Source organism: Neospora caninum, chromosome VIIb, assembly GCF_000208865.1.
Source record: "Neospora caninum Liverpool complete genome, chromosome VIIb".
Lineage (NCBI taxonomy): Eukaryota > Apicomplexa > Conoidasida > Eucoccidiorida > Sarcocystidae > Neospora > Neospora caninum.
Window position 1 is genome coordinate 999104 of NC_018394.1, and position 27486 is coordinate 1026589.

General features: G+C 56.1%; 5 protein-coding genes across 5 annotated transcripts; 2 read left to right on the top strand and 3 right to left on the bottom strand.

Moving 5' to 3' along the window:
• Positions 1-1240: 1240 nt before the first annotated feature.
• Positions 1241-3119, top strand: NCLIV_025140 (putative ctr copper transporter domain-containing protein; the record flags this gene model as incomplete). Its single annotated transcript, XM_003882708.1, has 2 exons — positions 1241-2317; positions 2670-3119. The coding sequence occupies 2 exons, from the start codon at positions 1241-1243 to the stop codon at positions 3117-3119; spliced, it is 1527 nt and encodes a 508-aa protein (XP_003882757.1).
• A 1989-nt stretch (positions 3120-5108) lies between these two features.
• NCLIV_025150 (putative TPR Domain containing protein) lies at positions 5109-14045 on the bottom strand (the record flags this gene model as incomplete). The annotated part of the gene is made up of 10 exons (XM_003882709.1): positions 5109-5149; positions 5498-6110; positions 6583-6705; positions 7136-7319; positions 8035-8575; positions 8964-9234; positions 9640-9981; positions 10564-10614; positions 10991-11725; positions 12264-14045. The coding sequence occupies 10 exons, from the start codon at positions 14043-14045 to the stop codon at positions 5109-5111; spliced, it is 4683 nt and encodes a 1560-aa protein (XP_003882758.1).
• A 1557-nt stretch (positions 14046-15602) lies between these two features.
• On the top strand, positions 15603-17347 carry NCLIV_025160 (hypothetical protein; the record flags this gene model as incomplete). Its single annotated transcript, XM_003882710.1, has 3 exons — positions 15603-15613; positions 16364-16600; positions 17155-17347. The coding sequence occupies 3 exons, from the start codon at positions 15603-15605 to the stop codon at positions 17345-17347; spliced, it is 441 nt and encodes a 146-aa protein (XP_003882759.1).
• A 3749-nt stretch (positions 17348-21096) lies between these two features.
• NCLIV_025180 (conserved hypothetical protein) lies at positions 21097-24066 on the bottom strand (the record flags this gene model as incomplete). Its single annotated transcript, XM_003882711.1, has 1 exon — positions 21097-24066. The coding sequence occupies one exon, from the start codon at positions 24064-24066 to the stop codon at positions 21097-21099; it is 2970 nt and encodes a 989-aa protein (XP_003882760.1).
• Positions 24067-25892: 1826 nt separating this feature from the next.
• NCLIV_025181 (SRS domain-containing protein) lies at positions 25893-26765 on the bottom strand (the record flags this gene model as incomplete). Its single annotated transcript, XM_003882712.1, has 1 exon — positions 25893-26765. One exon carries the CDS (start codon positions 26763-26765, stop codon positions 25893-25895), a length of 873 nt encoding a protein of 290 aa, XP_003882761.1.
• Between the last annotated feature and the right edge of the window lie 721 nt (positions 26766-27486).

The window sequence follows — 27486 nt, forward strand, 5'->3', positions numbered from 1 at the left end:
CTCTCTCTCGGCACTCCACGCCCGCCCCAAAAGAGCTGTTCTCTCAGTTTCTACACAAGATGCTTGCAGGAACAGCATTTGACTTCGAGTCACCGCGCTGTCTCTGCCGCAGTCCACACAGCTACAGAGCGCTGAAAAGAAGACGCACGGAAAGAGATTTAAGAGCCATCCCAGAGAGTATCGTCCTTTCAAAGGTTGAAGCAGTGGAGAGTGTACCGGTGTCTTGCCTCCTCTCACCCTTTTTGTGTAGGAGCGGATGCGTGTGTGATCTTCACATTCGCGTAGTTTGGTTAATTGGAAGTCTTGCTGTCTTCGGTGTCTCGACGAAGAAGACTCGACGAAAAAGATCTACACCGAATGTGCGTGGGCGCGAAAAGGCATCTCGACAACAAATGCTTTCCGTCCTCGTCCTCACCAGTGTCGTTCAAATCGAACTGTCCGCGCGAGCGCAGTGTAGGTTGACACTATACGCAAGAGACCGTCCCAGTCGAGTGGCAAAAGGCACGGGCTTCTTCTCGCAGTTTACAGCAGAAACGTCCACCGTAAAAGCAGTCTGAAGGGGGGAACCGCTTGCCTTCTCTGCAAGGTATTCCACGTGGATTTTCGAATCAGCCAAATCGCGGGATCTTCACCCACCCTCCAGGCAGTCCGCCGTCCGCCGCTCTATACCCTGGCTTCCCCGATTTTGTGCGGTGGGCCGCCAACCCGTCGGAACCCGCTTGGACGGGTTCTCAAAAGTTCGCCTTGCGAAAATTCAAGAATTATCGAGAAGACGGGAAAACCAGAATTTCTACGTGGCGCTGTGTTCCCCTCCTTCCGGCAAATTTCCGCGCGCCGGTGTGTGACTGGCCGTCGCGCTCGTGCGTTGTGCGACGCTGCGGAGCGGTGGGAGAGGGATTGCGAGACCTCGCCTTCCCCCTGTTTCCTCTCTGCACAAGAAGCAGAGAAGCGTCTCTTCAGCGAGAACATCTGTTGTGAAAAGGAAACGTGAGTCTTCGTCCGCGTGGGGTGCGGTTTCCCGTGCTCCTTTTCTGCGTCTTTCTCTCCACAGGGAATATTGGAGAGTAGGGTCCCCCCTGCGAAGTACACAGACAGACGCCAGCGCGTCTCCCTGGGTCGATCAACGTAGCTGTCGGCGACACACCAAGCACAGGCAAGGCCGAGAGAGAAAAAGACTGTGGGGTGTGTGCATTCCCCGAGAAGGGAGAAAGCACTTTGGAGAAAGAAAGTAATCGGACAGATGCGCCCGTGTGTCTTGGAAATCGAGAGGCACGGTCAGGTTCAGATGGCGGTATCTCCGGCGGCTGGTCGCGCGATGGCGCCTCGCAGTACTCCTTGCTCTCTTCGCCTTTCCTGGAATGCTGAATCGCTGCGCGTGTTGAAGACGCCTTCTCGGCGTCAAATTTCTAGTCGCAGCTGCGGAGCGGACCGCAAGCGCCGAACGAAGGAGGCGGAAAAGGCGGGGCGACCAGGTGGCTGCGCCGCCTCCCGCGCCGCCTTTCTCCTCCTGTCTCTCGTGTGTGTCTCTTCTCTCCCTTGCGTCCTTTCCTCGGATTCCACATCTTCTCTCTCGGATGCTGACGACCTGCTGACCCCAGAGGCTCTTGCAGGTGCCGCGCGGTCTGCCTCGCCCCTTGCCGAAGCTGAAGAGAACATGCCGAGCGTCAAGCACACAAATGAGGCTGAAAACCCCTCTTCTCCCTCGCCTTCCGATCCTTCTCCCTCGCCTTCCGATCCTTCTCCCTCGCCTTCTGATCCTTCTCCCTTGCCTTCTGATCCTTCTCCCTTGCCTTCTGATCCTTCTCCCTTGCCTTCTGATCCTTCTCCCTTGCCTTCTGATCCTTCTCCCTTGCCTTCTGATCCTTCTCCCTCGCCTTCCGATCCTTCGCCCTCGCCTTCCTCTGCTGTCTCTTCTGCCGCTGCTTCACAAGGTGGTGAAGCGAGTCCATCTCGAAAAGAGAGACCGAAAAGGAGACGCACCTACGGACAAGAGGAGGACTGCTGCAAAAAGAAGTCGGCCTCGGGCGAGATCCCGGCATCCAGTGCTGGAGAGGAGCCGCCTTCCGAAAGTGCAGAGAAGAAGTCTTGCTGCAAAAAGAAGAAATCTGGCGGTATCTCAGCGTCCAGTGCTGGAGAGGAGCCGCCTTCCGAAAATGGAGAGGTGAAGTCTTGCTGCAAAAAGAAGGCAGCCGCCAGCGAGGGTGCAACTCACGTTGCTGCGGAGGGACACAAATCGTCCTGTTGCGGCGTCATGCCCATGTCTTTCCAAAACTCTTTCCACACGGTGATTCTCTTCCACTCATGGGAGACACTCGAGGTGAGCTCTGAAGGCAAAGCAGCCTCTGAGAGGCGAGCCTGGTGTCTCGCCTCACACCCTCCTCTCTCTCACCTCTTGCACATATCTATGCCTTTAATGTACACATCTATACTTACATCCACATAGATATCCATATCTATCTACCTATATACATATATATATAAGTGTTGACGTGCTCGGTAATATATGGGGGAGAGTGAGTACTTGCGGTTTCCCAAATCTACTGCGTGGGTTTCTATCATACCGTGTGGAGTGCATGTGTCCGAAAAGTGAGGTTTGAGGTGTATGACGACTGGGGTCTGTCTTTCTCGTTCGTCGACTGTCTTCTCGCTCTCGGCGTGTCTGCGTGCAGCGATGGCAGTACGTCCTGTCGATTCTTGCCTGCGTCGTTCTCGGCATGATTTCCGTCGTTTTGAAGGTGATTCGTCTTCGCATCGAGTACTGTCTTGCGAAACGAGATCGCGCAGCCGCCGAGAAGGCGAAGAGTGGCGAGAGAGACGGTGGCGGTGTCGGGAACGAACCTGCCTCGCTGTCGGCCTCGGTTTTCTCGCGGCGCCGCGGAGGCTTCCCGGTCGTGCAGAACGCCTGGCGGATGGTGGAGGCGTTCATCATCTACGGCTACGACTACCTTCTCATGCTGATCGTCATGACGTACAATGTAGGCCTCTTCTTCGCCGTCACTCTCGGCCTCGCCCTCGGCTTCTTCTTCTTCGGCCACCGCCTCAGAATTCCAGAAGGCGCGGGCGGAAAAAACGACCTCGAGGAGGACTACCGCGGGGATCCGTGCTGCTGTGGGACGTAAAAGTCGAGCTCGGAAGGAGTGCGAAAAGGGGGAATTGAGACGCCGAGAACAAAGGAGAAAGACGTGGGGCTCAAAGAGAAAGATTGTGAGATGAGGTATAGCAAAAGGAGAGGTCCGCGTGGGGAGGTCAAAAAAAGGGGGGGGGGTGTTCAGTGCATTTGTAATTCCATTTGTCCGAGAGCCGACAGGAGTGCTTCTCCCTGGACTGGGATATGGAAAATCTTTTTCGGAGTGGGTTGTGCCACCCTCAGACGGGGGGAGAAGAGCGACCCAACAGAGAGTGTCGTGTGCTGTGTTTTGTAGCGAAAAGCGTTTTTCTGAGGAAAGCGGAGGAAAGAAGGAAGCCGAAGGATCGGTCACGGAGCGCTTTGTGGTGTTTGTGTTCAGTGTCTGTTTTATCTGGGAGGCCGAATCCAAGGGTTTTTGTTTTGGCTTCGTTTCCACAGGCGGGAAAAATCAAGAGAGGGCACGTGTACCGTGTGCTATCCGTTGTCAGTCGGCACCTTTATATAGAATGTGAATCCCGTCTGTTCTGCGGTAGACCTGCGTTATCGAGTGTCGTGTGTGGAGGTGCACAGCGAGTGGCGAAAACCGCTACGCGATACGCAGAAAAGCGCAACCGCGACAGCGTTCGAGGGGTGGATTTTTGCGCCCGTAACACGAACGGTTTAGTGGCTCTGTGCATCCATCGTAAGCAAGTGCACGGCGACGCTTCCGACAACAAAGCAGGCTCTTCCACAGCACGGTATATATGCGCTAGGCACTGGCAAGTGTATACATCCGTGTATTTCAAAAAGCTAAGTGGTCCCGCGACACATCTCGCGTGAAGAGTAATAAAGAATGAACGCCCCCGGACGCCTACGCTCACATTCTCATGACGATCGACAGCTTCTGCGGTGTCTATACACTGCGCAGCTAACTCTCCAGGGTGTCGCTACACACGCGTGGCACACGGCTTCACTTTCAGTTTGTCACGAGGTCCTCGCGATCCGGGAGCTAGGTGCTCTCGGCGGTCGCGAGGAAAATAGTGTTTCCCGTGCGGAGCAGTGCCGGCATCCAAGCCCGCGCGCGCGTGTGTGTGAGCGAAGGAGAAACGCTCGCCAGCAATCCAGAAAACTCCGAAGCAAGAGAGCGTGCGAGGGCCAAGGGATAATACACACACAGGCAGACACACAGACCCACACCGGGGCGCGCCAGTGTGTGGAAACGCAGTCACGAGCGCGACAGCCAAAAAGGAGAAAGAGCCAGGTGACAGAAGAAGCGTCGCAGGGCGTTCGCCGTGTTCCCTATCGAAAAACCAGGAAGGCACAAGTGCATCCATTGCGTGTTAGCCTTTCCCAGAGTCAAGAAACAAAAACGCCTGCATCTTTCTGAACCTTTCCCACCTGCAGGCGCGCATCCTCACATTCTCGATTCCTCTCTTTTTGTTACTTTTTCTCGCGTATCGTGGAACGCACACCGACTTTCAAAGCCTGGAGAGAGAAGCCTCTTGCTGGACACAAACCAGCACTCGTCACTCACAACAAAAGGGCGGGAGCACACGGATGGTGGGATACCCAGCGTATCTTTAACTAACCGGTTACGCAAAGATCTCTCGAAAAGAGCAGCCTCCGTCCCAAGACGTTTTTTCTTTGTCCTCGGTCATCGGTGTCCTTTGCTTTCTCGCAACCCGGTTCTGCTCAGCCTTCGCTTCACCGTTCTTCTTATCCTTCGCTTCACCGCGCGTCTTAGTATCGGTGTCCTTTGCTTTCTCGCAACACGGTTATGCTTAGCCTTCGCTTCACCGTTCTTCTTATCCTTCGCTTCACCGCGCGTCACTTGCTACCTAAAAAACGGGAAAGTTCACATCGAGGCCACAAGGACTTCCCTTCCGAACGCAACGGCACACCATTCGGGTTCACGAGTCGGCTCCATTCCGAGCCTAGCAACATGCGCGGTTCGAGTCGCGCTCCCTCAGCGGTCTTGTGGTCTCAAAAAACCAAGTTATGGTTAACCAACGGCGACAGTCGAGAGAAACCTGACGGAGAGCACTGCCCATCACCGACAGAAAAAACCTTCATTCGCATCTGAGTGCCTGAGTCGCCACAGAACCATCCGAGTTCTGTACACCTGCTAGTGTCGTTACAGGGATATACACAGGATAGCTAGCGATATAGACAGGTATATATATATATATATATGGTATATATGTATGGCATATATGTACGCTATATATATACATATATATAAGACACAGCATAGGTCTACGCGTGTCCATGGAGATGTAGATGTATCAGGTCCTTTTACCGCATCGCTTTGTTGGTTTTTCTTATCTGCGACTGGTTTGTTCCCTCGGTTCTTCCAGACTCCACGGAAGGCTTCCCGTGTCTGATTCTCACTTGATTTGTGGCTCTTTTTCTTTTTCTTCCCCTTGTCTTCGCTGTGAGCGGCGTCCTTTTTGCCCTTTTTCTCGCCGTCTTCCTCTGCACGCGAGCGCTTCTCTCGGGCCCGCTGCTCCAGCTCCACGGCGTGCGCCATTTGCTGCTTCAACAGTGCCTCTTTCTGCTGCCGCAAAACCGCCAGGTGTTTCTCCTCGCGCTGCTTCGCCAGCAAGCGAACGAAATCTTTCTCGGCAGCCACCACGGCAATCGCGTTCGCCGCCGCCGCCGCACTCGCCACTGCCGCAGCCGCCGCGGCCTCGAAGCGCCGCCTGTCCCCGGCCCCGCCCGCACGGGAGCCGAACGCGGTCTGACCGCCCCACCGCGGAGCTTCGTGGAACCCAGACGGAATCGTCCCCTTGGCCGGAGCGTCGTGGAACCCAGACGGAACCGTCCCCTTGGCCGGAGCGTCGTGGAACCCAGACGGAACCGTCCCTTTGGCTGGAGCGTCGTGGAACCCAGACGGAGCCGCCACCGTGTCCCCTTTGTGTGGCGGCGTCCGAGAAGCCCGCGTCACTGTCGGCGAGGGCGTCCGACTTCCTGTGTGCCGTGATCCTAGCGCTGAGCGCGTTGCCTGACAGGAAGAACGGAAAGGAGGCACAGGAGACAAAAATGGAAACCGAAGCAAAGGCGAGAGGTGAGATTCACAGGACAGGCTCGAAGGAAAGCATAAAGTGAAAAATGCGTCTTCCATTCAAACGGTGTTAGGAGAGAAACCATTGCGCAGACCGTCTCATTGGACGTAGAGTCTCCTCACTGCTTCCTGTTTGCTTGGCTTACTCGCTAGCTGCCTCTTCCCCTTCTCGCCACTCCCTCCCCGCTCTCTCTCTTTGCATTTGAGACATCTCTAGTCTCTGCTGCCTCCTCTCCTGCGCGTTCTCTGCGTCGAAGCTTCTCGCCGTTTCCTCGCGGCTGCTCATCTCTCCCTACATCTCTCTCCGGTCCGTTTTCTGTCTTCCGCCCCTCCGGCTTCATCCCTTTCCCCCTCCGTTCCCTGTCCTCTCCCTTTTCCACTCTTTTCCCTCCGCTTTTCCCAGTTGCCTTACTCCTTCCTTGTGTCGGTTCTCCATTCGCTGCAGCACGATGCGCCGGTACTTGATTGCATTCGGGTGCTGAGGCTCCTGGCCCAGAGCAGCGTCCAGATCGTCGAGGGCTTTCTCGTACGCGAGCTGAGCAGCGAAGAAACCAAAAGGCATGCAGATAAAGAAAAAAAGATAACTAAGCGTCAACAACCGGAAAGAGGATTCGCAACGCCATCGCACGATCCCAACGCACGCGGAAACAACGCCGAAAGGACAGCCTTGGACATGTACATGCACCTTCATACTCACAGATCCATTTACCCACACATACATATACATATACATATACATATACATATACATATACATATATATATATATATGTATATGCGTATTATGTATATGTCTTTGTGTCTATAAGAAGGGCGTGTGCGTGTCTCTTCCTTGGCCTTCTGTTGAGCACAACGGGGGGAAAGGGTGGTAAAGCGAGGAACAGAGGTCAGGCGTGAGATGTTTTCGCGTTTTCTCTTATTCCTTCTTCCTTCCCGTCTGAACGCTCAGAGTGAAGTCCCCGTACTCGGTTCGCATGCGCTGCGCCCCGCGCCACCAGCGCGTCTGCATATTTCGGTTTGAGTAGCAAGGCTGCCTCGTAGCACTCCATCGCGGTGTTCAGGTCACCCTTTCGCGCAGCCGAGACTCCCTGCTGAAGGCGCTGCTGCGCCCACTGGCTGCTCTGCTCCTCCGTCAAAAACGTTCCCAGCCTGCACAGAGACAAGCACACCCACGCGCCCCGGAGAGCAAAGAGATTTTCGCGACGGAGAAAAAAGAGAAACGGGGGAAGGGGAAAAAAGAGGAAACAGAGAGAACAGAGCGAGAAGAGAGAACAGAGAGAACAGGGAGAACAGAGCGAGAAGAGAAAAGAAAGGCAAAATGAAGAGGGGAGCGAGGGAAACACGAATGAAACGGACAGTGAGTCAGAGGTTTGCAGGTACAAATCACACGCAGTTGATCGCAGGTACAGCGAACGAGAGAAAGGAGACATGGGACGCAGCAACCAGACTGCCGCTTCGCCAGGCCGCCCTCGAGAGCCGCGGAGCGAGAGAGACTGGCAAAGAGGCAATGCGACAAAGGAACTCGAGGCACCGCTGGAGAGAGGTGCGCCGCCGGTGACTGCCGGTGACTGCTATTACGCACATACCTGTGCGTAGTAGCAGTCACAAAAACCTAGTCTGTGTTTCATAACTGGAGTCACCCCTATCGGCATCTTAGGGACTAGAATGTCTCTTTAATCTCTTTCAGCCGCACGGCTCTCTTTGTCGGTCCCGACCGCCGTGTTCGCTTTGTGCCTCGAGGAAACAAGAGAATTTGGAGTTCACAGAAGGCAGCGCGTCACGCATGGATCTCTTTCGTGTTCACAGGGAGAGACAGGATCAGGCGCTGGGAAGGCCTGTGTCCCCTCGTCTCGGCGGGGCCTACCCGCGGAACCCGGTCTCTTGTGGGGTTTTGCCGCCGCTCTCGCGTTCTTGTGCACTTTGCTCGGGTGTCTCCGCTGCCCCGTGTCGCTCTCTCCACAGCGCTTGTCTCTCGCGCTCTCTCTTCCTCGCGGCTTCGCGCCGTTCGCCCAGCTCCGTCTCCGCCGCCGCCTCGAGTTGTCGCCACGCGCGCGCGGGGCTGCATGCGCCGGCGCCGAGCGAGAAGGAGAAGAAGTGCGTCCGGAGGAGGTCCAGCACGCGCAGCTTGTGGCCGAGCGCTCCGCTGTTCTTCATGCGAGGCTCGCCGAAGAGAATGAAAGGCAGGCGAGCGCGGAGGAGGGACGCGCCCCCGTCCCACCAGGACAGCGACGAGTTTGGTTTCCGCGTCGAGTCGAGCGCAGAAGACTCAGCAGGCTCGCCCTCAGAGCCACAAGAGAGGGACTTGACGGCGTCCAGCGTCGGCGGCTGGAGAGGCACGATCGGAAGGTAGTCGTCATACTGACAACGCAGACAGAGTGCATCTTGGCGCGTGCTGGCAACAAACCCTGGAAGCGGAAAGAAAGAAGCAAGAAAGGGAAACAGAAATGCACAGGTGACTAAGGGCGTTGCGTGCGAGAGGTGGAAAGGACGGAGGAAGAGAAGGAAACCACGGGTGGGTCCGCCACAGAGACAAGTGGCCTCTCGGAGACGCGCCAGGCCGACCCACGGCCGAGAGGGGACCAAGCGAAGACGCAGAGCCACACGCCGCGCTTCACAAGAGAGAAAAGACCGGAACGAGCGTTTCCATGCCAGGCGAGGAGAAAAAACGCGGCTTCATACCCGGGCCAGAGACAGGAAAAAAGAGAGTCGCCACTGAATCGGTGAATGTCTCCGATTTCATCGGGTCCACTGCGTCTCCCGTTCTTCCGTTCCGAGATGTGCGGAGCTCCATACCTAGAGGCTTCTGAAGAGGCACCGCAGCGTCGGCAGCAGTCAAGCAGGCGGGAGCGTTCAGCGTCAGGAGAAGATGCGCATGCGCCTCGTTCAGCGTCGCCTCGTCGACTCGGGCGGCATCCCTCTCTTCCCTCTGTCTCTCGTCCCACCGAGACGGGCGCTGCCTCCCAGGGTCGCGGGGCGGAGGAAGAAAATCCGTCACGCAGGCGCGAACGGCCGTACCCACTGGGACGAAGCGACTCACGCAGCCGCTCGCTTGGCCAGCCTTGCACTGCGGAAGAAACAAAGTGGGAAAATAAAAGCGCATTCCTCGCGAATTGCGCGAGGCCCCGTAGCGGAGCCGGCGAATGCACACACACGTGTCGCTCCAATCGAAGCAAAGAATCTGTACCCTTTCGCAGCTGACCGGGGAAGGCGAGCAGTGGGTCAAGAGCGCAGGTGGGAAGCTCGAAAGGGCAGTGTACGTACACTCAGGAAACGCGTACGTGTCTGGTCTGTGTAGTACTCTGTATCCTGCCGAGTTCTGCACGCAAATGGGCTCTTTCGATAAAGAGGTTCCCTTGTGAACTCCGGTCTTAATACGAATGGATTTAATCGAGCTTGTCTGAGTGCTTCTCGGGGTTCTCCAAGGTCCAGAGAGAGAGGGGGAAAACGCGACAAATCGCCCCCATCCTACCTCGTAGCGGCCGACAGCCGTCAGAGGCAGAGCCCCGTAGATGCCACTGCTGCCGATATCGCACTCGGCTCGCAACAGTCTCCGACGCGTGGCTGAGACAGGCTGCGGGACCGGAGCGGTGGGAGAGACAGGAGAGACGGAAGAGAGTTGCATGCCTCGAGGAGTCGTCGGCTTGTCCGCGTAGACGCCGTACGCGGGGCGCGACGGAGACGCAGAGACAGGCGAGTGGGGCGGAGACACCGGGTACAGTTCGGCGGCGACGAGGCGAACGAGCAGGAGAGCGCGGTCTGAATCGCACCGAACCACCCAGCCTCGGACCACGACACCCGGACCATCGAGCGCCTGAAAAGAAAATGTGGGCCAGGACAGAAATACAGTCCCCACAGTCATTCGCGCGCATCCGTAGAATGGACTTACATAGATATATATAGATATATATAGATATATATAGATATATCTGTATGTATGTACCTCTACATTTATATATGTGTATTTCATGGATCTGCCTTTTATGTAGGTGTGGACGTACACGGCTCTGAGCCTGTTTGTGGGGAGAGAGGGGGGGTTGTGAGAAGAGCAGAGTGGCCCAAGAGTCTGAAACGAATGGATAGGGAATGTCCGGGAAAGACAGACACTGGATCCCATCCACGTGGATATGTGAATGATGTGAATGGCAAGAGAAGACTCGAGGCATCCTCAGAGAGCCAGGAAAAGGCAGCTGGATTCTCAGGTGGAAAACGGAACCGGACACGGAAAGAAGAAGCGAGCGAAGGAGAGGAGGGAGACACGACATCGCACGCCAATCAGGAAGCCGAACGCACAGCTCTGCTCCGCAGCATTCCTCTGCAGGAACTGCTCATGCACAAACTGTAGACGGTCGTTTTCCTCCCCAGACTCAAGGCACAGAAGAGAAAAGGCACGAACCTGCAAGAACTCGCGGCGGCCTTGCCTGCCAAACACGACACTGCGGCGAATCTGCAAGGATGCACAAGGAGAGCAGGCGCAGAGAAAAGGAAAGTGAGGGGAGCGACGCTTCGGTGAGAAGAAAAGACGCGTGGACGCTTTCACAGGAAGGCTCAGCGTCGCTCGGCTGCGAGGCAGGAAACCCCCGCAGCGTTTTCAGAGTTTTTTTCACGGAAAATCGACCCCAAAGGGCGGATGAAGCTATATTTCTAGCGGTCGCGTCGTTCGCGAGTTTTCCTCGAATCACGTTCGTACACCTCAAATCGGATGAAAAGAGACGGGAGACGACCTAGGATCCTGGTGATACAACTCCAGTTCTGAGATATCGAGACACCCCAGCGAAAAAATCGAGGACAGCTGAGAGAGGCGAGAAGCGTCTGCTTCCTACCTCCTCGGGGCGAACGATCTTGTCGATGATGAAGCATCCCTCGACGAGCTCGTCAGGCTCCAGTCTCTGCAGTTTTCGCACGATCCCGATATAAGCATTCTTGAGACGCTGCAGCTGCGCCGTCTCGGCCTCCCTCTTCTGCGCTTCGATCTCCTCGCGTGCCTTGCTCTCGCCTCTCTCTTCGTCTCTCTCTTCGTCTCTCTCTTTGCTCGAAGTCTGGGCCATGTTTGTCGAGTTTCCGCTTGCCTCTTGCACCGTCTCGCAGCCCCCTTCGACGGCCAGCTCTGAGAGGAGGCCTTCCCGCCAGGCTCCAGTGTGTGCGGAGCCCAACAGCCACAAGGCCATGTCTGTGAAGCCTTCGTTGATGTGGCGAACAGTCATGGCCACCCGTTGACTGGGAGGAGAGAGGAGGCGTGGCGCTTCCGGCTGAGGACGCGACTGCGACGCCTCTCTGTTGAACTTTCCGTCGACGCGACGAGCGAGGCTCTGCGCTGAAGACATGAAGGCGAAAAGCGACGCAGCTTCTGCGGTCTCTGCGGAGTTCTCGACGCTCCAAGAAGCCGAATACGGAGACGAAGAAGACGAGGCGGAGGCAGCGGAAGAGGCGGGAGATGAAGAGGATGGAGACGATGACGGATCGCGCTGCTCGCAGAGATTCTTCCCCGGTGGGGCGGGAGGCAAAGGACGATAAGCTGCGAAGAAACTCTGCCGCATGGCGTCAGTCACCGCTCTCTCCTGATGGCGAAACAAACGGCAGAGAAAAAAACGTCGGGTGCTCAAATATGTGCAGTTCTTGCCACGAGTAACCCTACAAAGAAAGATACCTACGTGCACACGGTCCATGTTTACCATGTCCACCGAGAGCCTTCCACATGGAGAAGACGAACTATAGATAGATACGAATGTTTACACATATCTCAAGTGTATGTACGAGGACGAAGCCGAAGTGGCTTTTTTTTTCAGATAGGAGGTTGGAGCCCATCGGGGGGCGTTTGCAGGTTTGAAAGTGCAACGCCGAAACTTCGGTGCTGAGAAAGGTTTGCCCGCGCAAACAGAGAAAACGGCTGGTCGTCACCGAGACAAACAGCGTTGAGGAGAAATTCTTTCCCTGTTCTCTTTCCTGAGTTGCACGGAAGACAGGACACGTCTCTTCTTCCGCGCCTTCTGTCTGCCGCGCGCGCTGTCTCCCCTTCGCTCCGTGTTTGGGGCTCGCCGTCTCGTTCCGTCTCTTTTCTCCCCCTTCCTTCGCTCTAAATCTCTACTGGAGACCCACGGTCGTCAGCAACTCGTTGACTGCAGCGTCGAAGGCGCGAAGAGAGACCTCTGCGTCGCAGCCGTCGCGCGCCGCAGGTTGTGCTCTGTCTGGGTCCGGAGGTGTTGCCTTCTTCCCGCGCTCTTCTGTCGCGCATCTCTCCGCGTCTTCCAACGAATTTCCCACTCTCTCACGCGTCCTCCGTTCTTCGCGCTTCGCTTCGCCCTCCCGCTCCGTCTCCCTCTCTCCGTCTCCCTCTGCTTCCGCCTCTCCTGGTAGCCGGAGCCTGGCTAGCAGTCGTCGGCTAAGGCGGGAGAGATTGTGGAACTCGTCGAAAAGAGAAAGCTTTCTTTCTCTTTCTTCGCTCTCCGACGTTTCCGCCGCCGTCTGTTCTCCATTCGAAGCGGCGCGTCCCAGCCTGCGGTCTCGTTCTCTCTCGCTCGCCGCCTCGGAGACGTCAGCGGGGACTACCGGCCATTCCTCCAGCAGCGCGCGCAAGGCCTGTTCCGTGCACGCAGGGTATTGAGCTTCTTCACAGCTGTCGTCGAACCCCGACGGCGAGCGCGGCGAGTCCTCTTCCCCTCCATGCGTCGCACCCTCGGGAGGCTCTGACGGATTCGCCGCGGAGCCTGAAGCGCCGCGACGGCGGATGGTGACCAGCTGGGCGGTTCCAGGAAGCGTCGACAGCGGCAGAGAGAGGCCTCTCGCCACGGGCTGAGTCGGTTCCTTCTGGTCCCCCGAGATGTTTTGCATCTTCGCTCGCAGAGTGGCGATTAACGGCGACAGCGAACGGGAAGCAGTTGCGGATTTCCCCGCGCCGTCCGAGGAAGAAGAGGTTCCTCCTCCCGTCGGTGTACCGTCCACGGACGCATTGCGAAGCGGGGAAGAGCCGGTTTCAACAGGCACAGAACAGGCAGAAAGCGGCACAGACGAAGATGAGGAAGCGGACGATGAGGAGACCAACGAAGACACAGATGCAGACGAAGGCAAGGACGAAAACGGAGGAGACGGCCCGTCAGCCTTGCTCAGGTTTGCGGGGTCGGTGGAGGGGTGCTGTGGGGGACGGGAACCCTCCTCTTCGCCATGGCTGTCTGATGCGAACGACGCGTAGAGGCTCTTTCTTCCGTCCGTGGGGTTCTCTTCGTCTGTTTCCATGGTCATGTGCTGGCGAAGGTGAACTTGGAGCGCTTTCAACGCCTCGTCGGCTCGCTGTTCGCTTCGAGACCCGCACGGCCCAGACGCGCATGCGGAGACACGCTCAGAGTGGGGAAGGCAGCCGGGCGACAGCTCCGCTCGCTCGCTCCCTGTCTCCGATGCAAGAGCAGTGGGAGCGACACGACCGCAGAACGCCCCGGAAGAAACAGAAGAAGAGGCGGAAGAGGCAGACGAGGTGGAGTGAGACGTCGAGGACCGGAAAGGAATGAACGGGCACGACCGGGGCGCGGGCGAAGAAGAAGGGAAAATCATACGAAGAAGCGCCGCAGTGCGAGCGGCGTGCGTTGAGCCTGGCGCCGCAGCGACACAAGGTTGGCCTGTGTCCGCGGGCGCGAATTCAGAAGAAGAGGAAGACGGCAGGGAAACAGACGCGGCGGGACAAGACAAGGAACTCGAGGCAGACGCGAGGCAGTCGGTGGGAGACGCCGCAAGGGACGAAGAGTTTCGAATCTCGGAGGCGGAGGCACGAGGGGACAGAGACGCAAAGGAGACAGGTGGAGAACTGCGGAGAGAGCCAACTGGGCCCTCGAGGGCGACCGGATTTTCTGGCGCTTCAAGAGACCGGTGCTGCTGAGCGTCAGTGGACATACTGTCGACTTTGAACACGAAAAGGTCGGCAGTCCTTCCTCTCACTCTCTCTTCTACGCCGGGACGCATGAGCTGCTTGGAGAGCTGGCGATCCGTGGGAAGTGTGTCGAAGTGGAAACGAGGCGAAACAACTAAGGCCGAGTGTGGCGAGGCGGGCGGTTGTCGAAGTGGAAGAAAGGTGAGGAGAAATCGACAAGAAAATGCTGAAAACGATCGACAAGGAGGCACAACTTTCCTTCTCCTTTCGGAGGAAAGACAACGCTCTCTGGAGGTCGAGGGGTGGCCAAGGTGTTTCTCAGCCGTGTGAGAGTTTGCCCTTCCGCATCCGCTGGTTTCGCTCGCGCTCTCTCCCTGACTCGTTCTGGGCCTCTCTTTTCTCGCCGAGTCTTCTCCCCGTGGGTCTGGTGCCTTCTCTGCCTGGGACCCGTCCCCCTATCTTTTTCCTCTCTTCTTTTTTTCTCTTCTTTTTCCCTCTTCTCACCCGGCCTCCGAGCGATGTGTGTCTACCGCCTAGGGCTCCTCGTCCACAGGGCGCGGCTCGGAGTGTTGCGGTGGTAAGACGAAAGACGCGCAGAGCTGCGCTTTCCCGAGTCGGAGAGAAGATCCAGAACGGCAAGGCAGACACTCGGGAGGGGTGACGACCGGAAGTCCCGTGTATGTGCGCCGAATCGAGACGTGGGAAGAAAACGCCAAGGCAGACACGAGAGCATGTGGCAGGCTTGCGAGAGAAAGAAGGCAGCGAGAACTTTGCTGCGCGGACGAGCGGAACGGCGCTTCTCCCGCCAAGAAAAGAAAAAGCGCAGTCCGCAGTCCTCTTTTTTGTCTAGGCAGCTTTCTTCTGCTTTCTCGCGAACTCACACATGCACTGGGGCTCTCTCTGGGAGTCAATCGGCAAAGCGCGAGAAGCCAGCTCGCATGTACCTGACAGCACACACACACGCGCGCGACGGCGCAGAGATCGAGAGATGTGACCGCAGCCAGTCTTTGCCTCTCCTCGGGGTTCGCTCGGGTTCTTTGTCTGTTCGAAACCCATAAACAACGGCGAGTCGTAAAAATCCACCTGGATAGGCAGGCACAGCCGTAGACATATGCGCATGCACGTGCGGCAGCAGCATCTACCGCTCTAACTATAGAGGCGTAAAGAAGATCGACAGCCACCGTCTCGTCCAAGAAAAGAGGAGACCCTCCTTCTGTTTCTTGCCTGGCGTGTAAAAGCCGCGCATGCCTCGAGTCGCGCAGTTTCCTGCGGAGTCTGCCGGATTTCCCCCGGGATCGGCTTATAGTCGGGGACTCCGGCTGCTGCGTCACTCGCGCGAAAACGCCCAGGTTCTGCCTGGCTCGGCCTCGACGGCTCTGGTGGCCTGTGGGTGGTGTTGCAGAAAGAGAAGAGAGCGGCGCGAGGCGATTGGTGACGCGGGGGATCTCTTTTCTGCGCCACAAGCGGAGAGAAATGGGCCGTTTTCACTTGGGGCGGGGCGTGTGTCTGTCGGAGAGTTGTTCCTTTCTTTCCGTTTCCCTCAGGATATTCGTCTGCTCTCTCGCGACTTCTTCGACGCGATGGTGAAGCTGTAAGTCGGCACAAATCCTCTCCTTTTCGAGGGACTGATATCGAAAAAGAAAGATTTTCGACTCTGCGCTTGTGGGGTGCTGTCGCCGCAAAAGACTCCTGTGCATGTCGTGTGTACGGAGGCTCGACCGAGCAGGCTTCCCTTCCATACTTCTTCTTTCCCCTCCCAAGCTTTTCTGGCGCGGGCGAATTCCGCGAACAAGTGTCTGTTCCAGTGACAAAAGCCGCGGCCAGTCGCTCGTTCGCTGCGCCACGTGCGCCTCTCTTTCCCCCACCTTTCTCCACCCTGAAAAAGAAGAAAGGCGGTTGCTGCATCTCTCTCGTGCCCGGAAAGAACCCTCGTTTCGTCGCTCTTCCGCGCGGTTGATTTCGCGCGCGTTCCCGGTTGAAACGCCTCCCTCTGTGTGGGCTCTAGCTCAGCCGGGAGGCGACGAGAATGCATGCCCGTCAAATCGAATGAGAACCCTCTTTCTAGGCACAGCGCGAGAGAGGCCAAGTCTGCCGTAGCCGCAACCGCGATCGAGTTGATTCGCAAAAACCTGCATTTCAAAACGCCGCTTTTCCATCCAGTTTCCAGAGAGTTGCCCGCGTTTAGGATCCTTGGGGGCGTTTATTATAGAGAGAGCGCCAGCTTCGGGGTTGGGGAGGGAAACGGTGCGCGCTGCCCCGGGGCGCGCGTGTGTGTCCGTCTCTCGTTTTTCCAGCGGACCCATTCCCCCCGCGAAGTTTGTCTCCTCTGCGTGTGCTGCAGTTTGAAGTCCGGCCGCGTGGTTGTTGTCCTCAACGGACGCTACGCAGGGAAGAAGGGTGTCGTCGTCAACACATGGGAAGGCAGCAAAGAGCGTCAGTTCGCCTTCTGCCTCGTGGCAGGAATTGAGAAGGCGCCTCTGAAGGTGCACAAGAAGATGCCTGCGAAGAAGATCGAGAAGCGCATGCGCGTCAAGCCCTTCCTGAAGTACATCAACGTAAACCACTTGATGCCGACCAGGTAGGCGAGACTGCCTTGCACTCGAGTCGCGGGCGAGGTGCGCCCCTCTCCCCTTTCTCCGGACACGTGTGACGGGAAACGCGCACGAGCTCAGGGAACGTGCAACAAAAGTGAACTGCAGTAAAAGGTCCAACTGCGTTTCCAAAGCGATCGGGGGCGTCTGGGGGAGCACGGCGGCAGCGCCGGGGCCACCCAGCTTGGGATCTTTTCTCGGGGCGATCCCCGTCGTCCGAGTCTTGAACTCGACGGGAGGCAACTTTCAGGGGGTTTCACTGTGTGGTCCGTAGGCGGTCGTTTTGTACTAGACCGAGAAGAAGAATGCGGTCGTCTCTCCTGGAGGTCCATGGTTAGTATTACCCTTCTCTGTCGGTCGCTCTCTGCTTCGCAGGAGAGGCAGCCTCCAGGCTGTGGTTATACTTGTGGTTAGACACAGGAACCGTGAGCGGGGGGGGGGGGGGTTTGAAATCGCTTTTTGTTCGAGACCAACTGGGTGTTCGGTGTCTGCGTGAAAGTTGACGGGATCGGATGGTTTTTGCGTTCGTGCCTCTCTTCAGATACACGGTCAGCAGCGACATGGACGTGAAGACCATGGTGCCTGAGGACGCCATGAGAACTGTGGACGACCGCAAGGCGGCGAAGAAGGGACTGAAGAAGATCTTCTACGAGAAGTTCACCAACCCCGTCAACGACAAGGTCGGGAAGGTCAGCAAGGATCTGCTTTTCCTGCGGAAGAAGCTCCGATTCTAAAGGGAGCGTGGAACCTCTTTTCTGTTGGCCTCTCGTCTTTCTGTCCCATACGAAGTCTCTCGGTCTTTTGTGCCTTGCCTACCTACCGGTCTCTGGAGAAACACAGGTGTGTCGTCCCTCACGTTTCTTGCCGTTTTCCTGCCAGCCCTCTCGTGCGCATGCAGAGAAAAGGGAGAGGCCGAAGACGGGAAAAGTGTGGATCGAGAGACGAGCAGCGAGAGTGCGCGAGAGTGCCGGGGTGCGTTCTCGGTCTCCTCGCGTGTGTCACCGGTATGTCTCGTGGGGTCGACGCTTGTTTTTCTGCGAAGCACCCAACTCAACTCTCCCGGATCTCTTGCGTGGTCCTTGTTGAAGTCTAACTGAACAAAGGTGCGGCGACGCGCCACTCAAACTGCAGGCCTGCAGGACGAAATCACAGTCCGGGACTTCCACGTCAAACACCACTGCTACCTGTAGAGATAGATATACAGGGAACGTTTCTTTTTTCTCTTCCCGCACATGTCTGTATTTGTCAACAAGGTAAGTTCAAGCAACTGACGAACCTGTCTAGAGTCTGCCAGAGATGAGCGTTTTCTTCGTGCGTGCCTGTGTGTACTGGCCGCTATTGCGGGCGCACGCGGGTTTGTTTTTCTGTTTGTCCGAAGCGTTTTGCTGCGCCATGAGAGTTTTTGTCTCGAGTGAGATATTCGTCTATTGTGTAGTGTTCTCGCCCCTCGACTAGGATTCTTGTTCTCAGTGTACATGCGTGTGCGTTTCCGTGGGTGTTCCCTCTCCTGTAGTCTTTTTCCCAAAAGCGTCCTGGTGATTCACGCTCCGGCTGAAGCGGCGACGCGTTTGCACTGGCTTCTCCCTTGCTGAAAAGACCGGGTGCACGCGCGTGTGAAGCTGCGTCTGTAGTCGGTAGTCACTTTGGTGGACGCAGATTAAGTCGATGTGGGTCGGAGAAAACAACGGCAAAACGCCCGTTCCGCGTCTTCGTTCTGTGCGCGAAAGTGCCGCTGAGTCGTCTCGGCGCAGTTTCGAGGATTTGCAACAAAGACGCAGGCACGTGCTTCTCGCCATTCTCTTGGCCTTGTCGACAAGTCAGAGGGAGGTCTTGGACCGCAGGTATGGAGGACGGTCGCTGCATTCAGGGCGTCGTTTCTCCTCTGTGGTTCGAAGCTTCCTTTGACCACATCCACTCCTCTCTGAAGCATGACGTCTGTTTCGTGTTGTCTCGCTCAAGCAAGGTCAATAGCACTGTGACACGTGTTTCTCCGGAAGGAAGCAAGTTAGGGCTTGTCAGGGAAGACCGCTGGTGTCAGCAGGGCGAGTCTCCGAGTGTATGTACAGGGGATTTGTTGCAGATTCGTCCCAGCAACCCGGGGTCTGTCGCCTTACCCTAGGGTGTGTGTTTGCGTTATGGGAAGCGAATGCGGTGAGGCTGTGGCTGCACTTCATGGAAAGAGCAATGGGGAAGAGTCAAGTCAGCCGTTTACGATTTGTGCAGGGCAGAAGGTGTGCCCCGACCAGTTGAAGTTTTTCTTGTGCAGTGATTACCAGTGTGAGGTGTATGAGACGAGCGGAGAGCGGCGCGTTGCGTTCGCGTAGATCTTTCTCGACTCTTGTCTCGTTCGATTCCAAGAGAAAGAGCCGGAAGAAAGCGAACGACTGCCTTAGAAAGTGCTCCCACGTTAGCAAGAAGCGTTTTGATTCACGTGCGGCGGCAACATGCTTTTGGTTGTATGTGGACAAGTCGAGGAGTCGGGGTTGGCACATTTCTCAAGATGCCGTGTCTTGCGCATGTGGCCAACTTTAGCCACTGGTCGCGTATGCGTCATCCTAGTCCATGTGCTAGAGGACCGCCTTCTCTGCAGAGGTGTTAAGAAGATCTGTTCTTTTCTATCTTTCAAGCGAAGGCAACACATACTTTTCGAGGGGATGCCGTGTCTCCGAGGGAGCCTCGACCAGGTACTCGATATCACGGTGGAGGGCTATTTCCGCTGTTGTCTGTTTCTTGAAAACCCGTTCAATGTCGCGACTTTTTTTTCCGGTGTGAAGTCAAAGGTATTTAGTCGAGAGGATGATTGGCCAAGCGCATATGAGGCCTCCTGTTGTCCTGCATACAAGAACCCATGCGGGAGCCAGGAGAGCTCGCTGAAAATGGTGTGCCCGCTATGGCTGACGACTGACCTTTCTTCCACCTTGTGTCTGGCGGTTTTCCACCAGCTGCGCTCGAATGTGGTTAGCGATGCGTCGGTGGACAAATGAGCAGTTTTGATTTGAGATAGTTCTCTTTTCTACGTGTTGCTGTCTCGTCTTACGTACAGGATGTCAAGAGTGGCTGCACGTGTTTGTCATGCCACGTCCAGTAAAGGTGTGTATCACACGGTGGCACGTCCTCGCAAGGGTCTTTATTAGTGATTCACTCCCCCAGTCAAATGTTAGGTAGAGCAGATTTCCGAGAAAGGCGCGAGAAAAATGCTAAACGCGAAACCGTATACGCGGAGCAAGGCATTGGGAAAATTCGGCGGATGCTGATGAGCATTTCAGATAGTAGATTCTGAAAGGCCCCTTGTTGTCCTACATACCTGAACCCATGTGGGAGCCAAGGGATGCCTCTGAAGAAAACCTTTTGTTTCTGATTCGGCCGGAACACCTCAACTGCCTCGCTCAGTACAATCTGAAGAAGACTTTAGTTGCCACTGGGAAAGCTAAAGTAATTTCTGCTTCTCTCACTATACTAAGAAGAGTACTTTGTGAACGGAACTCAAACTTGCTAGAATCAAGTTGTGCGGGAACGTTGATAGCATGCTAGGCACAATCTCCTCTGGTCAGTGAAGATATAGGTTTGAGGTAATAGGGTTTTTGGAAGAGTCTTTTCTATGCGTTTAAACCTATCCCTGAGCGAATGGTAAAGAACAACGACGGTTCGTCGAGTGTCGAATTAAGCTCGTTTACGTTTATAGCAACTCTTACTTTAGCTCGTAAGCTCCCGTTGTCTCTGAACGATCGACCGCTTGTCGACACGGATGTTTTTTCGTGGTTTACTTTCGTCGATTCGGTTGAGCACAGAAATGTTGCAGAAGGTAACGCTGAGTGATGCGGATGTTCTGCTATAGCGGGTAGCGTATGGTTGCTCTTGGCGCATGAAGAGGAGGATCGCGTTGCAGGCTTCCTTCTGTATCCGGTTCCAGCAAGTTCTCGTCACCCGCCTTCATGTCAGCGCCATGCAGCTTATAACCCGTCGGCAGGGTATTTGGTCGACACGGGTGAGAGAATCGGTGCCTCCTAAATTTCTACTGATATGGTGAGTATCAAAAGTGGGTGAAGAGCAGAACTTCCCAAAGATAGCACCTCCAGCCGTCACGTTCCAGCACGAGGAGTTAGCTGTCGAATATAGGCGTATGCTCGCAAGCGGTGTGCACATGTATCGGCGCATGGCAGCCCCAATTTCAACAGGTACGACGGCGGATTCGGCTTGTGGCAAGATTAGCTCGGAGCAAGTCATATGAAGCTAGTGCACTGGCAAGCCCTGTCACATTTGAGGAGTCAAATCAGCGTCCGCTGCCGGAACTGCCGCGGGGATTTTGTGGGCACATAGAAACAAGCTAGATGGCTCGGTGCGTTGTCCGCGATCCACCAGAACACGCCGCGATCCACCTTACTATGTGCGGCATTGAAAAGGTGTTTCAAGTGTTCAAGCGCCTGCCACACAGAAGCGGCTGCTTGGACAAAAACAAGGTCCCCTCATTTCGCGAGGACACGACTTACACAAACACACCCCTGTGTAAGGACTTCGCCCCGTCACCCAACAACAAAGCGATTCCAGATGCACTGTACAACAGGTCCAGTTGGTGCGCTGGGTGATCCCCTTCCTGACAGCCTTCTCCACCGCGTAGAACGTCGGCGTCTGTCTCTGTTTCCACTTGCTGCTCGTTCTTCACTTGCCACGCACGCACCTTCAGTTTCAATTCGTGCGCGGCGACGCCCGCAGCGTCGCCTACAGCTTCCCAGCCGCCCCCGACCCACAGCGCTCCTTGAGGGTCTTCTCTGGAGGCTCCGTTTCCAAAAGGCGGCAGAACGATCAAAGGCAGTTCCCACGACAAGCCTACAACGTCGTCTCTCGAAAGTTTGCCGCGCAAAGCGGGCGTCGCTTCACAAGACTCACCCAGATCGGGTTGCGCCTGGGCGGCCGCCGGTTCACCGGCACATAAAAACTGGAAAACAAGAGCGTACGTGACCCGGACCGTATCTGTTTCGAAGGAAGGCGGGCACGTTGTGGGCACGTGGGCGACCAGAGAAACCTCCTCCATACTCGCCACGACTTCTTGCTGTTCCCAGACGACCTGCGCAACCGTCGGGCCGTCTGGAGAGCATCGAGCGGCCGCGTCCTGCTCGCCTCGACTGGCAGCTCCGCCCCACGCCGTGCGTGTCGTACTCGGGGGCGTGGTTGTCGGCCGAGAGTCGTCACCTGCGTGTGAACCCAGCGCTTGCTGGCTCGTCGCGGCAGATGCTGGGGGACGAAGAGGCGTTTCTTCCCGAACAACTGAGAGGTGGACTTCGTGCGTGCGGGCAGTCGCTCCCTCGAAACTCAGGCGCACACTGAAACACCCGCCAACCCGAACGCAGGGGGCCGCGGTGCTTGGGTCCGCGACGGCGGGTATTGGTGCCGGTCGCCGTGAATCGGCAAATCTTGTCAGGGAAAGAAAGGGCACACCAGGGAGAGACACCAGACACAGAAACTGTCCACTTCGAGAAATGCGGAACTGCTCGCGCCGCTGAATCCCTGCCTCGCCGGGCATCCCGGAAGGCGCGTCATTGTCGCCGTCCACCACGATTCGCAGCAACGGGAGAGGCGCTGTCGAGACACCCGCGTACGAAGGCTGAGAAGGCGTGCAGGGGAGCGAATTTTGTTCTCCGCTTCCTTCCGAGTCCTCTAGCCGGCCTCGACCTGATGGCAGTCCATTCGGCGGACGCTGAGCGGGCCCCGGAGGAGCGGGAGACGGCGAAGGCAGGCTGTCGGGGGCAAGGTCAGGAATGACAGAGTCGCCAGGCTGCCTAGGGGAGGAACCACCGGGCTTCTGCGCCGGTGTCGTCGTGTCGCTCATCATATCCGAGTCAGAGACTGTCTCCTTCGCCTCCCCGCCACCTCCAGCGGAAGAGCTGCCCCGGTCATGCTTCCTCGCTTGGAACCCTCCCGCAGAGTCGAACTCCCTCGCAAGTCCCGATATCGCAGCCCCTTCGCTGGTCGAGGCGGGGGTCGAGTCGGCGTCTGGGAGTCTCTTCGAAGGCACGGAGGACCACGGAGAATCCGCGCACGCGTCTCTTTCCGCCCACAACGGGGGGACCGACGAGGCGCAAAGGACGTCGACGTACGCAGTTCCGTACTCTCGAGTATTTCGGCTGGCGTTCCACAGGCCCAGCATCTCTTGGAGGGCGCACGGCGGCGAGGAGAGAGAAGCCAGCAGGGAACAGCTCGGTGGGCTGTCCCACGGGAAGGCGTCCCGCTCTCTGTGTCCACCCAGGAGCCAAGCGATGTCTGCCCCCAGAGACTCGGGAAGAACGCGATCATCCAGGGCTGCTGGGTTGACGCTCTTAATCGCTTGAGCCGCCAAGTCGCCACCTTCCCACGTTCGCGAGTGGAAGTGGAACGCGACGGGCTGCGGAAAGGGAACTGACACTGCGGGCGCCGGCGAAGCCTCGCGAGGAGTCGGTCGAGAAGAGGCCGAAGCGCTGCCCGTGCCGAACACGCGAAGTACGTTTGGCAAGAAGAAACGGCTTCTGAGCGAGGCAGAGGACGGCGGAGAGGCAGGCGTTTGTTTTTGCGTGGCCGCAGACGACGGGGAAGAGCCGTCGAAGCCCGTCCCCGGAGCAGAAACGCTTCGGGTCGACAAGGGACTCTCGCGGGTCGCTGGAAGAACCGGAGGGCCGAGGGTGGGAAGAATAGGCATGTGCCGGTTGGGAGAGCCGAGCAGTCGAATCGGGAGGCGAAGGAAAGCGGTGGAGAGAGTCGGAGCCGCCGGCGCTGACATTTGTTGCAAACCTGCTGCCGGTTTGCCGACAGCCGACTGTGGAGGAACGCGCTTCTTTCCCGTGAGACACAGGTAGTAATTTATTTTCGTCGTGCACCCGTTGAAGGTCGGCGGTAGGAAGGGCGGCAGACAACACTCGTACCCGAAAGAAAACGTGACTCCAGGCTGCTCGAAAACCAGGGTGTCGGTGACGACGTGGAGATCGGAGAGAAAGAGAAGTTTCGAACTCGACGAGAAAAGGGCGGGAAAAATCGGGTCCTTACTCCCTGCGTCGCTGACTCCAGCTGCAGCACAGACCGGCAAACGATCCGGAAGAGCTGATGCAGAAGCAGAGGACGCGCAGCTCGGTGCACCGGTCAACTTCCCAGGAACCCCCTGGTCGCCCGCAGCGGCTCCTCCGCCTTTCCCCCCAGAACGGTAGAATGGAAGAGCCGCATGGCGGTACCTGTTGAGAGCGGGAGAGTCAAGAAGACGGCGACGCGAGGTCGAAGTTGACAGAACTCCACAGAGCTGGACTGAAACTGAAACCGCGACAGGGAACGAGAAGGCTGAGACGGGGCCTCGCACCTGGAGCGTACCACGGTAGACATCGCCAGCAAAGTACGCTGCTTGGCTCGAGCAGACCGTTATGACAATACTGTCGCCTTCACAACCTGGCGCGCTGGAAAGAGCTGGAGGTGAGGCGAAAGGAAGACCCGACCACATCGTGACAAGACCGTAGTCGATCAGGGGAAACGCCGAGGAAGTTCCCCGAGAGGGGGCCGAGGCCCCAAACCCCAACCCTCAAGCACGGATGGCAAAAAACGAAAGATCCCAGAATCACATGCAATCGATCGAAAAAACCGAGCGCTGTGTCAAGTGGGCAACGGCGATGTTTGTGTACACACCTTCCGACGATCGCAATCTCACGGGACAACTCGTTTCTGCTCACGGTCAATTGGGCGGCACTAAAACCCCTGAAAGAGGGTGGGAAAGCATATATGGACATGAAAAGGAACACCTATTCAATAGGTACCGATTCCGACACGTAGACTACACCTTACTGCTTGCGAATGGGTTTATAGTGTCACCTGCGCATGCATGTGCCAGCTGTCACTCCTCCACCTCCTGTTGCGAAACTCATATAAAGATGTAGTTTAAATGTTCTTTTCTGGCTCCCTAAAACATTTCTCACCCCTGCTTGAAACAACCCTTTCAACTGTGTAGCCTGGACATTCTTCTCGTGTTCTGATGGTGCCCAGGAAGCACACACAAGAAACCCGTGGTGCAACGCACGGAACCTGGTGCGGCTAGTTCTTGTGCCATGCCCTGGAAACTCTATAGGGCGTGCTGCATAACGTCGTTCCGTAAATTATCAGCGGCTCTGGAGATGGAATTCACTTTAAAACTGTGCGCTCTCCTGCTTCGGTGACAGGCACATGCATTTTCCAGAGAAAGCAGTGGTACCGTCACCACTCGGAGCAGGGCCAGAGAAAGGAGGTTTTTCAGTGTAGCAGGCGGGTACCCGTCGTACCCTTCGGGTAGAAGGCCAGCTTTAGCAAACTCTATAATTGTTAAATTTTTCCGTGTTGAATGTGTATGCCCTTCCTTTTGCAGATCAAAGGAAAGGACGTCTCCACGCGGAGACGCCGGCTGTTTCGAGTTAAATGCCTCGAGCACGGCGCTCCCTTTTCCAAGGGAGCAGCGCTAGCCGCTGTAGTGTGAAAGGAACGAATGAATGAGTACCGGTGGTTTCCATGTTTTTGCCTTTGTCCATTATGCCGTCTTGCGAGCTTCCAGGATGAAGGGAAGATGGTCATGTGAAACATCAAACTTAGGGTTCCGTCTCATCAGTTCTCTGCCGTAGTATATGTGTGTAAGCATGTCACAGAATCAGAGAACAAATTACTCACAATGTTTTTTGTTTTGCGATGCGCATGAATCTTACTCTCCAAAGAGGGTACCTTATCGTGCTCGGGGGAGCGTGGAATAGCAATTGCCACCTCGAACCTCTTTCAACGTATGATTTGGAGTATCGGTCAGACTGCTAAGTTTTTTTGGTCCGTTTCGTAAAGAGCGTGTGCAGGGACTTGAAGTAGAAGACAGTGGTGAAATCGAAGTTGAAGTCGAGATGGGGCCTTCTTGACCTGCGCGTATGAGGGTATGCCAATGTTGCTTTTTTTTTTTACTAGAGAAAGAGGCGCTCTGTGAACACTCTTGGGAAGGGGTTGTATTAGTTTTGCTGATCGCCGAGTTGAGTGTTCCGCTTTGGTAAGCCCATGGACAGGTGCACAGCCTATCCCCTCTCCGCGAACAGCACGCGGCTGCAAAGCCGTCCGAATTTGTAGGCTACTTGTTTCCTGCTTTCTATACCAGTGTTCGGCATGATGCGGACAATTTATTTGAGAACCCTGAATGCCTCGGGTTTTTCTACACCATGCTTTGAAAGACGCTGTTGTGAGACCAGCTACGCGTGCGATTTGATTCGACCTAAGAGTAAGGCTTCTTTCGCCTTGCACGGCAACCTTGCACAACAGCCAGTGTTTTTGCTTTTAAAAGCGGAGTTCGAGCCACATAACTGCCACGCACAAGACTCCAGTGACGTAAGTCAACGTCGCTGCTGCGGAAGCAGTAGAATCCGTAGATTCATCATCCGTCGACGATCCACTTGCTGTTGTGGTCGTTGTAGTCACAGTTTCGATTTTGATCATGCACTGTTCGCCTGTGCCACGATTGCTTTTAGTGCATTTGTAGCAAAACATTTCCTCCTTCTTCGGTTTTTCCGCCAGCTGGAACGAGTAAGGACCGTTGTTCTCTCCCTTTCGCTGAACATCGGCTCTTCGAGTCGCATTATCACCGCATTGATCTGTTCCAACGTATGCCTGGTGTTCATCCGTGGGCTCAAGATTGTAGCCAGGAGGACAGGTGAAGAAAACGGGTTCGTTGTTCTCCACCTGGAGATCGAGATCCTGTGCGGCTGCTGCTTTAAAAGCATGATCCCCGGCCTCCGAAGGCTTGCAACTTTTTGCCGCGCTCGGGACATTGATTACGACTGTGCAAGTGACTACGTGGTTTGCCTTGCACTGATAACAAATTTGTCCTGCTTCGATAGGTAGTTGCGTGAATGTCAGTACCTTGTCCAACAATTGTGCTTCAGCTTGACTTCCTAGCAAATCAGCGAACGCTTTCGCATCACTTCCGCAGTTCCCGTCCACGTAGGCAAACGCCTTGCCGGATTCCTCCGAGATTGCCGACCCACTGGAGCACGCTAACTTGACGGAAAGATCGAGCGGAGTCAACGAAACTTCCAGCGTTCCACTTTCGCACGTATGGGTGGGCTGTACATCTGCCGTGGTTTGTGCAGTGCGGCTGACACACTGAATGAGTACCGCAAGGAACAGGGCGCGGCCTACCTGCCGAAGCATGCCTCCTGCTCGGAATTTCCTCTCCATTGTCTACAAACCTCAAGGATGTCTTGGATCGTGATTGATTGACAACCTGTCTTACAGCTCACAATCTCCGACTGTCATGTGCAGACGCATTTAACTAGACAGACCTTTGCTGTCCCTAAAAATGGAATGCCACAAACAAAAAAAAAGACGGCGAAAGGCGACCCTATTTTTGATGCCCAGAAGCCGATGCATGTCTTGGCATCGCTAGTAGTTGGCGGACAGCCGCTGCGTCTGCCGGCCAACCGCCTTCTGAGCACAACAGCGTTGTGAGAACTCTTGCGCGCGGCCGACACACTTCATCTCGCGCCCCGCTGTCGGGCAACAAACGCTCGTGTATGGGAGGAACCGGGGTTTACTGGCAGCAGTGTTCAGGTCGGTTCCTGTGTGATAGGGGAAGGAGTTGCAGAAGAGAAAATCTCTAGTCAAGAAGTATAGGATAGAAAGGCTCCTTCAACATCAGTGGGGTGGGGACGGTGGTGGCATATCCCACCTTTATCGAGCCGAGCAACCAACCGGCCCCCCTGCTGCTGTTTTTTGTGTCAAGACACCCTTCTGCCTGTCAGCAGATCCTTAAGATGTCGAGGAAACAGGTCTTCGCTTTCGGCCTATTTGTGGAGTTCGAAGAGTAACAAATATATATGTGCAAACACTTTCTTAGTTTTTGCGCCGCGTGTCTGGGTTGTTGCTCCGATCG